The sequence below is a fragment of the Heteronotia binoei genome, chromosome 1 (assembly GCF_032191835.1).
Source record: "Heteronotia binoei isolate CCM8104 ecotype False Entrance Well chromosome 1, APGP_CSIRO_Hbin_v1, whole genome shotgun sequence".
Lineage (NCBI taxonomy): Eukaryota > Metazoa > Chordata > Lepidosauria > Squamata > Gekkonidae > Heteronotia > Heteronotia binoei.
The window spans coordinates 277,925,431-277,939,031 of NC_083223.1; the positions used below are offsets into that span (position 1 = coordinate 277,925,431).

Genomic DNA, 13,601 nt, shown 5'->3' on the forward strand with positions numbered 1-13,601 from the left:
AGAGCGTTGGACTGGATGGGCCATTGGCCTGATCCAACATGGCTTCTCTTTTGTTCTTACGTGACACAGAGCGTTGGACTGGATGGGCCAATGGCCTGATCCAACATGGCTTCTTTTATGTTCTTATGTGACACGGAGTGTTGGACTGGATGGGCCATTGGCCTGATCCAACATGGCTTCTCTTTAAGTTCTTAAGTTCTTAAGAGCCACACAATACATGTAAAAGAGCTAGCCACAGTTTGGCCACTCCTGTTCTAGCAGATTTGAGAAATCTGACAGCTTTTGCTCTCATGCCTCTGAGATTCTCTAGACTTTGCTCTTCTCCTTGTCGGAATTCCGAGGCCTGCATCTTCCCGAAGCTCTCCTTAGCAGTCACCTTCTCCCCCCTTCCAAACAGCACCGTCAGCCTGGAGGCAGGCAAAAGCTGGGCTTGTGCCCAGGAAAGACTTTTTCCTCAACGCCCAGAAATCAACCTGCCCTTGTCCCCAACGCCTGCATCTTCTTCGAGCTCTCCTTCTGATGAGTCACCTCTTCCCCCCCCCCCTTGCGTGGAACAGTTCGGGCTCGGCTCGAGGCAGGCGAAGCTGGGCTTGTGCCCAGGAAAGATTTCACCCCACCCCCATCTTCACGGCACCCTCGTCCCAGCGCATCTGTCCTCAGCCGAGCACGATGATTTCGTTGGTCTCCCTCTCTCCTGGAGAGCTCCAACTCAGGAAGTTCTTTCCCTCCCCGCTTAGGTCGCCGTCCGCCGTCCCGGGAACGATGTCCGGCGAGCGGAGCTCGTGGAGCAGCCTGACGACGCTGCAGAAGGTGGCGCTGGCCCTTGGGATTCCTGCCGGCGGTGCCGTCCTCTACATCCTCTACCGCCGTTACAGAGAGAGCCAAGGTGGGTGCGGGGGGGCGAGGCACCGAGCTCGGTCGCTTTGGGGCTTGAATTATTTACGGCCTCTTGTCTGCCGCTTCTCTCCTTGCCGCTTTGTCTTTGGCAGACCTCCAGAGCTGAGCTCCCACGATGCTTTATTGATGCCTTCTGGCTTTGGATGCTTTTCAGTGGTGGTGGGCAGGCCTGTAGCTACAGGGGGGCCTGTGGGGGGGGGCACTGCCCCCCTGACTTCCAGGCAGGGCCCCCCCTCACCTCCCGGGGGCCCTCCATGGGGCAGCCTGCTTTTTCTCTTTTTTGCCACGGCTGAGCTTCCGAAGCATCGTCAGCGGCCGCCGGAGCTCAGAGAGCTGATCAGGGCACAGTGCACTGCAGTAGCAAAAGCAACAGGTGGAGAGGAGGGAGGCGGAGGAGTGAGGAGCAGAAGAAGCCCAGTGGAATGGGCCAGGGAAGGGACCTGGCTGCAAAGTGCTGGAGTGGGGGAGTGTGCGGTTGCAATAAAAAAGGCCAACGCCATGCTGGGAATTATTAGGAAGGGAATTGAAAACAAATCAGCCAGTATCATAATGCCCCTGTATAAATCGATGGGGCGGTCTCATTTGGAGTACTGTGTGCAGTTCTGGTCGCCGCACCTCAAAAAGGATATTCTAGCATTGGAGAAAGTCCAGAAAAGGGCAACTAGAATGATTAAAGGGCTGGAACACTTTCCCGATGAAGAAAGGTTGAAACGCTTGGGGCTCTTTAGCTTGGAGAAACGTCGACTGCGGGGTGACATGAGAGAGGTTTACAAGATAATGCACAGGATGGAGAAAGTAGAGAAAGAGGTCCTTTTCTCCCTTTCTCACAATACAAGAACTCGTGGGCATTCGATGAAATTGCTGAGCAGTCAGGTTAGAACGGATAAAAGGAAGTCCTTCACCCAAAGGGTGATTAACACGTGGAATTCACTGCCACAGGAGGTGGTGGCGGCCACAAGCATAGCCACCTTCAAAGGGGTTTAGATAAAAATATGGAGCAGAGGTCCATCAGTGGCTATTAGCCACAGTGTGTGTGTGTGTGTGTGTGTATGTATGTGTGTATATATATATATATATATATATAAAAAAATTTGGCCACTGTGTGACACAGGGTGTTGGACTGGATGGGCCATTGGCCTGATCCAACATGGCTTCTCTTATGTTCTTATGAGAGGGAGGTGGAAGGAACACACACACACACCGCTTGCATGCAAGGTGCACTCCTGTCTTGACTTCAAAGTTTTAGGGTTGGCTGCCTTGACCTGGCCACTTTCAGAGCCTCCAGCTTTTTGCCCCTACCCCGGAAAGCTTCTGAGAAGCGGCAAGCTCCGCAGTGGATGGGAAAGGGGGCCCCCTGACTTTTTAAAAAAGCCCCCTGACTTCTAAAATCCTGGCTATGGCTCTGGTGGTGGTGGGGGGGGGGTGTATTCAGGGCAGTGGAAAAGCCGTGCTTCAGGAGAATGTTTAAAGGTTGGTAGCTTGGTCTCGTGCAGTGCTCCCTCTAAGCTGTGCAGTCTTGTGAGCAAAAAGTCTTTTTTGTGAGCTACTGGCATTAAAGTGGTGAGCTACTGAATTGATTAGTTTGCTCTGGTGGTATTGTTCCTGAGCTAAGGCAAAAACGCATGGGAAAGGAAAGGTCCCCTGTGCAAGCACCAGCCGTTTCCGACTCTGGGGTGACGTCGCATCACGACGTTTTCACGGCAGACTTTTTAATGGGGTAGTTTGCCGTTGCCTTCCCCAGTCATGTACGCTTTCCCCCCAGCAAGCTGGGTACTCATTTTACCGTCTTCGGAAGGATGAAAGGCTGAGTCAACCTTGAGCTGGCTACCTGAACCCAGCTTCTGCCAGAATCGAACTCAGGTTGTGAGCAGAGAGTTCAGACCGCAGTACTGCAGCTTTACCACTCTGCGCATGAGCCGGAGGCTAAAAAACTGTGAGCTAGCTTGCACTAACTTGGCTTAGAGGGAACACTGGTCTCGTGCACATTTACCTGGAAGGCAGACCCTCTGCGTTTAGGGCTTGCTTGCCAATGCGGTGTGGTGGTGAAGTGCACGGACTCTTATCTGGGAGAACCGGGTTTGATCCCCCACTCCTCTTGCAGCTGTTGGAACGGCCTTGGGTCAGCCATAGCTCTGCTAGAGGTTGTCCTTGAAAGAGCAGCTTCTGTCAAAGCTCTCTCAGCCTCACCCACCTTACAGGGTGTCTGCTGTGAGGGGAGGAGGGGAAAGGAGATTGTTAGCCGCTCTGAAATTCAGAGCAAAGGGTGGGATACAAATCCAATATCTCTTTCTTGAGCAGGCCCAGGAATGCAGCCTGCATTGCCCTGACATGGGGAGCCCAGGCAAGCCCAACCTTGTCAGATCTCAGAAGCTAAGCAGGGTCGACCCTGGCAAGTACCCGGATGGGGGATCTCCAAGGAATACCAGGGCTAGGACACAGAGGCAGGCCCTAGCAAACCCCCTCTCTGAAAAGTCCAAGTCCCATTGAGTGTCTGTCTGTCTGTGTGTCTCTGTCTGTCTGTCTCTGTCTGCCTGTCTCTCTCTCTCACTCACACACACGCGCACACATACCCCAGAACAACAACAAAAAGGAATGCAGCCTGCATCTAGTGAGCTGACCTTCCAAGTCCTGTGGGCCAGGGTTGGCCCTGCCATTAGGCAAACTAGGTGATTGCCTAGGGCGCTGGCCTTCTGGGGGCACCAAATTGAGTTATCCCATGTGACTCGGTGACATTAACAGTGCCGTGGGGGGGCACCAGACGTTAGCCTTGCTTAGGGTGCCACACAGTCTAGAAGAAGAATGTAGATTTATACCCCGCCCTTCTCTCTGAATCAGTGTCTCAGGGCGGCTCACAATCTCCTATATCTTCCTCCCCCACAACAGACACCCTGTGAGGTGGGCGGGGCTGAGAGGGCTCTCACAGCAGCTGCCCTTTCAAGGACAGAGTCTCAGAGTCACTCACAATCTCCTTTCCCTTCCTCCCCCACAACAGACACCCTGTGAGGTGGGTGGGGATGAGAGGGCTCTCACAGCTGCTGCCCTTTCAAGGACAGAGTATCCGAGGGGCTCACAATCTCTTTTACCTTCCCCTCCCCCACAACAGACACCCTGTGAGGTAGACGAAGATACTGGATTTATATCCCGCCCTCCACTCCAAAGAGTGTCAGAGCACCTCACAATCTCCTTTCCCTTCCTCCCCCACAACAGACACCCTGTGAGGTAGATGAAGATACTGGATTTATATCCCGCCCTCCACTCCGAAGAGTCTCACAGCGGCTCACAATCTCCTTTCCCTTCCTCCCCCACATCAGACACCCTGTGAGGTAGATGAAGATATTGGATTTATATCCCGCCCTCCCCTCCGAAGAGTCTCAGATTGGCCAACAATCTCCTTTATCTTCTCCCCCCACAACAGACACCCTGTGAGGCGGGTGGGGCTGGAGAGGGCTCTCACAGCAGCTGCCCTTTCAAGGACAACCTCTGCCAGAGCTACGGCTGACCCAAGGCCATGCCAGCAGGTGCAAGTGGAGGAGTGGGGAATCCAACCCTGTTCTCCCAGATAAGAGTCTGCACATTTAACCACTACACCAAACTGGCACATTTAACCACTACACCAACCTGGCTCTTCTTGAGACATAAGAACATCAGGCTGGTGGCCCATCAAGTCCAACACTCTGTGTCACGCAGTGACCCAAAAAACCCCAGGTGCCATCAAGAGGTCCACCAGTGGGGCTAGAAGCCCTCCCACTGTGCCTCCCCCCCAGCACCAAGAATAGAGAGCATCCCTGCCCCAGACGGAGAGGTCCAACAATACGCTTTGGCTACTAGCCACTGCTCCAGATGTTTGTCCAGTCCCCTCTTGAAGCTGGCTATACTTGCAGACATGATGCTGGGCTAAATGGACTCTCACTGGTCTGATCCAGCAGGTCTCTTCTGTTGTTTTTTATCATGGGAAGGCCTCATCTTTTCTGCCCTGTCGTTGGCCTTCCCAGAAGTGTTTTGCCGCTATGAGATAGGGTGGTGGACTACATAGACCACTGGTCTGATTTAGCAGAGCCATTTGTATATTCTTATCAAAGCCAGTTCGGCGTAGTGGTTAAGTGTGCAGGGTCTTATCTGGGAGAACCAAGTTTGATCCTCCACTCCTCTACTTGCAGCTGCTGGAGCGGCCTTGGGTCAGCCAGAGTTCTCAAAGAAAGGACAGCTTCTGGGAGAGCTTGTCAAGCATGAGGTCTCAAAATAACCAGTCCTTGAATCTTGAAACAAAATTTGGTTTATTGATAATCCATGTGGCTCATCCGAGCTGGGAGAAATTGGAACTGATACTTTGTAACAGCAGAATACAGGCTTTAAGATGGCACATCAAAGGTTCTATAAACAATCCTTCATTCAGGTTTGAAAGTCACACGCTAGGTTCCTTATCTATCTTGCGGCTAGCGCATCCTGGGTTCAGGCCTGGCTGAGCCTGAGAACGAGTCCCAGGAGGTCTTATCTTCAAAGAGGACATTCCTGTATTTCTTAGTAGAAGCGAGAGAAGAAAGGTGGGGGTTGCTACTTTGATGCGCCTTGGTTTAATTCAGGGTTAGTAACAAATCTATAATTCTGAATACTAGAACAGAAGATGAATGCTTGACAGAGCTCTTGAAAGGGCGGCTTCTGGGAGAGATCTCTCAGCCCCGCCTACCTCACAGGTTGCGTGTTGTGGGGGACAAAGGTAAAGGAGATGGTAAGCTGCTCTGAGATTCAGAGGATGAGCTATAGAAGGGGTGGCCAAGGGTAGCTCTCCAGATGTTTTTTTTGCCTACAGCTCCCATCAGCCCCAGCCAGCATAGCCAATGGTTGGGGCTGATGGGAGTTGTAGGCAAAAAGCATCTGGAGAGATGCCCTTGGCCACCCCTGGGCTATAGATCCAATAACATCTTCACCTGGGACTAGTGTTCCCTCTAAGCTGAGTTAGTGTGAGCTAGCGCACATTTTTTTTAGCCTCCGGCTCACACATTCTTAACTTGGGGGAGGGGGAAGGCCCCAGAGCAAGCTAACATATGCAGTAGCTCACAGCTTTAAAGCCAGTAGCTCACCAAGTAGAATTTTTGCTCACGAGATCCCACAGCTTAGAGAAAGTATTGCCTGGGATCTTTGTCTTCTCTTCATGTAAGATGGAGTACAGAGGGTGTGAAAGTAGGGTATAATAAATGAGTACAAGATTACGCATGCGATAGAGAAGGTAGAGAAAGAAGTCCTTTTCTCCCTTTCTCACAATACGAGAACTCGTGGGCACTCCATGAAATTGCTGAGCAGTCGGGTTAGGATGGACAAAAGGAAGTCCTTCTTCACCCAACGGGTAATTAACACATGGAATTCACTCAGTTTGGGGGCAGCGATGCTTTGTCTTCTTGGGGCTCGGGGAACAACAAAGGGAGGGTTTTGGCGTTCTGGCCCTGCCAGTGAACTTCCTGATGGCCACTGTGTGACACAGAGCGTTGGACTGGATGGGCCACTGGCCTGATCCAACATGGCTTCTCTTATGTTCTTATGTGACACAGAGTGTTGGACTGGATGGGCCACTGGCCTGATCCAACATGGCTTCTCTTATGTTCTTATGTGACACAGTGTTGGACTGGAGGGTCCATTGGCCTGATCCAACATGGCTTCTCTTGTGTTCTTATGTGACACAGAGTGTTGGACTGGATGGGCCATTGGCCTGATCCAACATGGCTTCTCTGATGTTCTCATGTCTGAGGCAGTGATCTGTCTTAGTGGCTGGGAAGTCTTCTGGAATTCTGGCCCCGCTGGTGGACCTTCTGATGGCCCCTGTGCTTTGGCCACCATGTGACGCAGAGCATTGGACTGCATGGGGCCACTGGCCTGATCCAACACGGCTTCACTTAACTCGCCTCTCCGCTTGCTGCCTCTAGAAGAACGGCTGACGTTTGTGGGGGATGAGGAGATTGAAATAGAGATGAAAGTGCCGAAGGACGCGGTCAGGCTGCTGATTGGCCGCCACGGAGCCAAAATCAAGCAGGTAAGATTCTTAAAATTCAATAGAAAAAAGTGAGGTGTAGAAACCTGCGCTTCTTCCTTGTCAGCCATGTCAAAAAGAATTTATGCGCTGGAGTCACAGCTGGGATTAACTTGGCCTTTTCTTGAAAGATTTCGGGGCACCCACAATGTTGATTCCATATCGTGATCTCTTTGTGTCGCCTTCAGATGCAGGCAGAATGGAAGCAATGGTTCTGCACCGTGTTTACGGACACACATGAAGTTGCCTCATACTGAATCAGACCTTTGGTTCATCAAGATCAGTATTGCCTACTCAGGCCAGCAGCTGATCTCCAGGGTCTCAGGCAGAGGAGGTCTTTGCCATCATCTACTGCCTGATCTTTTTAAAGGAAATGCCTGGGATTGAACCTGGGACCTTCTGCAGGCCAAGCAGAGGCTCTGCCACTGAGCTATGGCCCCTCTCCATGGCTTTCCAGGGTCTCAGGCTGAGATCTTTCCCATCACCTACTATTTGGTCCTTTTTAACTGGGAAAGGCTGGGGATTGAACCTGGGACCTTCTGCATGCCAAGCAGAGGCTCTGCCATTGAGCTATGGCCCCCTCTCCATGGCTCTCCAGGGTCTCAGGCTGAGGTCTTTCCCATCCCCTCCTGCCTGGTCCTTTTAACTGGAGATGACTGGGACTGAACCTGGGACCTTCTGCATCAAGCAGAGGCTCTGCCACTGAGCTATGGCCCCTCTCCATGGCTCTCCAGGGTCTCAGGCTAAGGTCTTTCCCATCACCTCCTGCCTGGTCATTTTTAACTGGGAGATGCCAAGGATGGAACCTGGGACCTTCTGCATGCCAAGCAGAGGCTCTGCCACTGAGCTATGGCCCCTCTCCATGGCTCTCCAGGGTCTCCGGCTGAGGTCTTTCCCATCCCCTCCTGCCTGGTCCTTTTTAACTGGGAGATGCTGAAGATGGAACCTGGGACCTTCTGCATGCCAAGCAGATGCTCTACCACTGAGCCACAGCCCTTCCCCATTATTTAGCGCTCTGTTTGTTTTGATAATGGCCGTGTTTGTTCAACGAACATGAGCATGCTGAATCTGCTTGGAAGTAAATCTCTTTCAGCATAAGTCCTGTTCTGCCCTTTCCTTTCTTAATTTGTAGTCTAATTGCTTCCTGCAGTCTCTGGACTCGCTGTCTCTCACTGCACTCAAGAAGAATGGGTGAATTATTGTCTTGAGTGGTGGTGCCGTCTTCATAAACCCAAATCGTTGCTTGGGATTTTAAATTTTATGGCTGCTTGTTGTCAGGCCATGTCTGCAGATTCAGTCAAAGCGAAGAAAGGGGGAGCTTAAATCTTCTCCTACCCCGATTCATAATTAATTGCTCTTGAGAACGGAAAGTAATTAGTCTAGATAGAAGGGGGATAGTAAAGGGGACTGTTCTTTTGGCTAGCCTCAGCAGCACTTAAGACTGCCTGTATGACTTGGCCTAATGCAATAACTCTATCTTAAGGTTAGCGGTTTTTAAAATTGCAAATAGGTCTGAAGCAATAGAACCAAGTTAAGAGTCCAGTGGCACCTTTAAGACCAGCCAAGTTTTATTCAAGGTATGTGTCAAGAGTCATCCCCTCTGTATTCCTCTTGCCATGCTTTGTGTACTGTAACCAATTTTGCCTGGGAGTATTCCTGCTTAAAGAGCCCCGTGGCGCTGAGTGGTAAAGCTGCAGTACTGCAGTCGGAGCCCTCTGCTCACGACCTGAGTTCGATCCCGGCAGAAGCTGGTTCAGGTAGCCGGCTCCAGGTTGACTCAGCCTTCCATCTTTCCAAGGTTGGTAAAATGAGTACCCAGCTTGCTGGGGGGAAAGCGTAGGTGACTGGGGAAGGCAATGGCAAACCACCCCGTAAAAAGTCTGCTGTGAAAATGTCACCCCAGAGTGGAAAACGACTGGTGCTTGCACAGGGGACTACCTTTTTTATTCCTGCTTAGCTTAGCTTATCTCCCTGCATCTTGGGAACTTATTATTCAAGCCGGTTCCACCGACTTCAAGGTCAGACGCTAACGAAGTATAGTTTAGACACCTGGACTCTAAAACTTGAGGTGGGAGGGGGTCTCTCCAAAGCCCCGGTTCCAGCTCTGCTTTGCCGCACTCGCACTTGAAATGTAACGGTTGGGGCGAGGGGTTAAAAGGAGAAGCGCTGGGCTAAGACGTTAGTCTTAGCAAAGATGGTGTACTGCCTTGTGATGCTCATGGAATAAACTGCTGAACTATTTGACTATGTTATTCTTTGACTCAAGGTCCTGACAGTATGAGCTTTCATGTCCATGCATGCTTCTTTCAGTTGCCTCCTTCTTCATGTATCTGAACATAAGAACATAAGAGAAGCCATGTTAGATCAGGCCAATGGCCCATCCAGTCCAACATTCTGTGTCACACAGCGGCCAAATATATATATATATATATATATATATATATATATATATATATATATATATATATATATACACACACACACACACACACACACACTGTGGCTAATAGCCACTGATGGACCTCTGCTCCATATTTTTATCTAACCCCTTCTTGAAGGTGGCTATGCTTGTGGACGCCACCACCTCCTGTGGCAGTGAATTCCACATGTTAATCACCCTTTGGGTGAAGAAGTACTTCCTTTTATCCGTTTTAACCTGTCTGCTCAGCAATTTCATCGAATGCCCACGAGTTCTTGTATTGTGAGAAAGGGAGAAAAGTACTTCTTTCTCTACTTTCTCCATCCCATGCATTATCTTGTAAACTTCTATCATGTCACCCCTCAGTCGACGTTTCTCCAAGCTAAAGAGCCCTAAGCGTTTCAACCTTTCTTCATAGGGAAGGTGTTCCAGCCCTTTAATCATTTTAGTTGCCCTTTTCTGAACTTTCTCCAATGCTATAATATCCTTTTTGAGGTGCGGCGACCAGAACTGCACACAGTACTCCAAATGAGACCGCACCATCGATTTATACAGAGGCATTATGATACTGGCTGGCTGATTTGTTTTCAATTCCCTTCCTAATAATTCCCAGCATGGCGTTGGCCTTTTTTATTGCAAACGCACACTGTCTTGACATTTTCAGTGAATTATCTACCATGACCCCAAGATCTCTCTCTTGGTCTGTCTCTGCCAGTTCACACCCCATCAACTTGTATTTGTAGCTGGGATTCTTGGCCCCAATGTGCATTACTTTGCACTTGGCCACATTGAACCGCATCTGCCACGTTGACGCCCACTCACCCAGCCTCAACAGATCCCTTTGGAGTTCCTCACAATCCTCTCTGGTTCTCACCACCCTGAACAATTTAGTGTCATCCGCAAATTTGGCCACTTCACTGCTCACTCCCAACTCTAAATCATTTATGAACAAGTTAAAGAGGATGGGACCCAGTACCGAGCCCTGCGGCACCCCACTGCTTACCGTCCTCCACTGCGAAGACTGCCCATTTATACTCACTCTCTGCTTCCTATTACTCAGCCAGTTTTTGATCCACAAGAGGACCTGTCCTTTTACTCCATGACTCTCAAGCTTTCTAAGGAGCCTTTGATGAGGAACTTTATCAAAAGCTTTCTGGAAGTCAAGGTAAACAACATCTATCGGGTCTCCTTTGTCCACATGACATCTATCGGGTCTCCTTTGTCCACATGAAAAAGTTTGTCCATCTGAAGAAGTTTGCCCGCACACAAAAACTTTATACCTTGAGTACAACTTGGTTGGTCTTAAAGGTGCCACCAGCCTCAAACGTTCTGTTGTTACAGACCAACACTGTTGCCCACCTGGATCAGGTCTGAAAAATATCAGTCAGAAGTACCTCAGTGCCCACTGGGTCATGAAAGCTGGGGACCCCGGCCTTGGACTGTCTGTGGGAAGGGGTGAAGGAATAGCATCCTGGCTTAGAGATGTAAAATTTCTGGAAATCTTGACGCTTGGAAAAGCCCCCCGTTTTTTCTCTTTCTTTTTTTTTTCGGGAAAATACCGGAAATTTTCGGAAAAATTGAAAAAAAAAATGCTACATTAGCACTTCTTTTTTCTTTTCCAGATTGAAAGTCATTCTGTTACTTTAGGAACATACAATATGACTATGGATGATTTTACTTGGCATGAAATGATCACATCTAGCATATTAAGAATATAGTCCAGGGGTGGCCAACGGTAGCTCTCCGGATGTTTTTTTTTTTTTTGCCTACAACTCCCAGATGCTGGCTGGGGCTGATGGGAGTTGTAGGCAAAAAAACATGTGGAGAGCTACCGTTGGCCACCCCCAATATAGTGTATCCAAACAATTATTACAAACAGAATTTACGTTTAAAATATTTATTTGTAATTGTAACAAATGGAGCCACAGTCTCCTGAACTGTTTACTGGTTTATGTGTGGAATGGACAAAAAAAACCTCCACAAAACAGTTTTTAAAAATCCAGAAGTAACAATTATTCATATTTCCTTTCCACAGTGTTAAGTAAAAATAAAAAAAATTCATTTTCATGAAAAGAATTGAAGAGAGGGGAGGTGTATAGAAGGGAGCGCAGAACTAAGTTTCCGTGAATGGGCATGAACTATGACTTGCTTGTCCTCAGTGCACAGAAATTAGAATAATCTGATACCATACATATTTTTTAGAAATGATTTGGAAAATACTTGAGCACCTTGTCTCAAAATAATTTATTCATCATGGTAAAATAAAACATTCCATAATCAATTTTTTTCTTTTCTTTCAATTTTTCCAATTTTTCAGGAGGGGGAGCGGAAGGCTTCAGGAAAAAAACAGAAAAAAAACCCCAGTTTTTTTCCAAATTTTTCTGTTTTTTTCCCAGGCCTTCACATCTCTATCCTGGCTGCAATATTTTGTGTATATATATGTACAGTGTGTGTGTATAAATTATTAGCCACTGTGTGATACAGAGTGTTGGACTGGAGGGGCCATTGGCCTGATCCAACATGGCTTCTCTTATGTTCTTATGTGACACAGAGTGTTGGACTGGGGGGGCCACTGGCCTGATCCAACATGGCTTCTCTTATGTTCTTATGTGGCACAGAGTGTTGGACTGGAGGGGCCACTGGCCTGATCTAACATGGCTTCTCTTATGTTCTCAAGTGACAGAGTGTTGGACTGGAGGGGCCACTGGCCTGATCCAACATGGCTTCTCTTATGTTCTTATGTGACACAGAGTGCTGGACTGGAGGGGCCACTGGCCTCATCCAACAGGGCTTCTCTTATGTTCTTATGTGACACAGAGTGTTGGACTGGATGGGCCATTGGCCTGATCCAACATGGCTTCTCTTATGTTCATACGTGACACAGAGTGTTGGACTGGAGGGGCCACTGGCCGGATCCAACATGGCTTCTCTTATGTTCTTATGTGACACAGAGTGTTGGACTGGATGGCCCACTGGCCTGATCCAACATGGCTTCTCTTATGTTCTTATGTGATACAGAGCGTTGGACTGGAGGGGCCACTGGCCGGATCCAACATGGCTTCTCTTATGTTCTTATGTGACACAGAGTGTTGGACTGGATGGGCCACCGGCCTGATCCAACATGGCTTCTCTTATGTTCTTATGTGACACAGAGTGTTGGACTGGAGGGGTCACTGGCCTGATCCAACATGGCTTCTCTTATGCTCTTATGTTGTAGTAATTATGGTTTCCATGTCTTGCTTATTGTGCCATTCTGCCCACAAGCCTCGTATAGCAGCATTCACAAGAGACCACTCTAATCTCGAGAAGTTAGGCTGGCATGCAGCATTTCCCTCCATTTTCCCTCCTCCCGACAACTTTTGCAAGCCAGGACTGAACATCCTTTTCCTACATTTGCTTTATCCTTGTTCTGTTGCACTTTTCGGTTAGGTTCCTCCCTGCAGGGGAGTTAGAAGGAAGGACGGCATCTTCTGTCCATATTGGATGCTCGCCACTTCCAATTAGGTACCCTGGGGGAGTCTAAAACGTTTCACTCTTGCCAAGGTCAGTATGACTAATCCCTGTAGTTTTAAAGAGAGAGCCAGTTTGGTGTAGTGGCTGAGTGCGCGGACTCTTATCTGGGAGAACTGCTTTGGCTGTTTTACTCCCTCCTCAGGGGACCAGAGTGGGGAGGAGCAGCAGCCAATAGAAGGAAGAAAGGTTTGGCTCAGTAGCTCTGCTGTGCAGTTGAGGGAGCCTGGCCAAGCAAGCTCTGCTTACCCCCTTCCTCCCCAAGGGAGGAGCCTCAGCCAATGGAGAAAATAAAGGCTTTGCTCTATATTCCTGTGCAATTGAGCAAGCCTGGCAAAGCAAGCTGTGATGTAGATGGAAGCAAGAGAGAGAGGGAGAAGGAAGCAGATGACAACCAGTTTCTCGGGGGCCTGATTCGACCCCTGGGCAGCATGTTTGGACACCCCTGGCTTAGAGATTCGACTCTCAGCCCAAGCTGCTGCGAAGCGTTGCTGCACAATATGACTAGCGGGGAGGCCTGTCTACTCTCATTTTCTCTGGGGACCCCAAAAGCTGAAGGGACTGTAAGCCTGTTACCTTGCATTGGCTCTTTCATAGATTGCTTTGAAAAGTTTTACTGCCCAAAGGGTGTTGGTTGCTTCCATATTTCCCGCAAGGAAATATCCATTGCGTTTTAGCAATACGCCCGGGAGCTGTTTTGTCTCGTAGAGATGCTGGAGAAATCTTCTTGCATGCAGATTTATTTATGACGTTGAT

At 49.1% G+C, this 13,601-nt stretch overlaps 1 protein-coding gene across 1 annotated transcript in view; it reads left to right on the top strand.

Annotated features, from left to right (window-relative positions):
• The first annotated feature begins 711 nt into the window (after positions 1-711).
• TDRKH (tudor and KH domain containing) overlaps positions 712-13,601 on the top strand; it is an 89,223-nt gene continuing 76,333 nt past the window's right edge. Inside the window, exons 1-2 of the mRNA XM_060257745.1 lie at positions 712-886; positions 6,813-6,919. Of these exons, the coding sequence (XP_060113728.1) occupies positions 763-886; positions 6,813-6,919 (231 nt within the window). The 5' untranslated portion in view covers positions 712-762. The remainder of the gene's footprint in view (positions 887-6,812; positions 6,920-13,601) is intronic.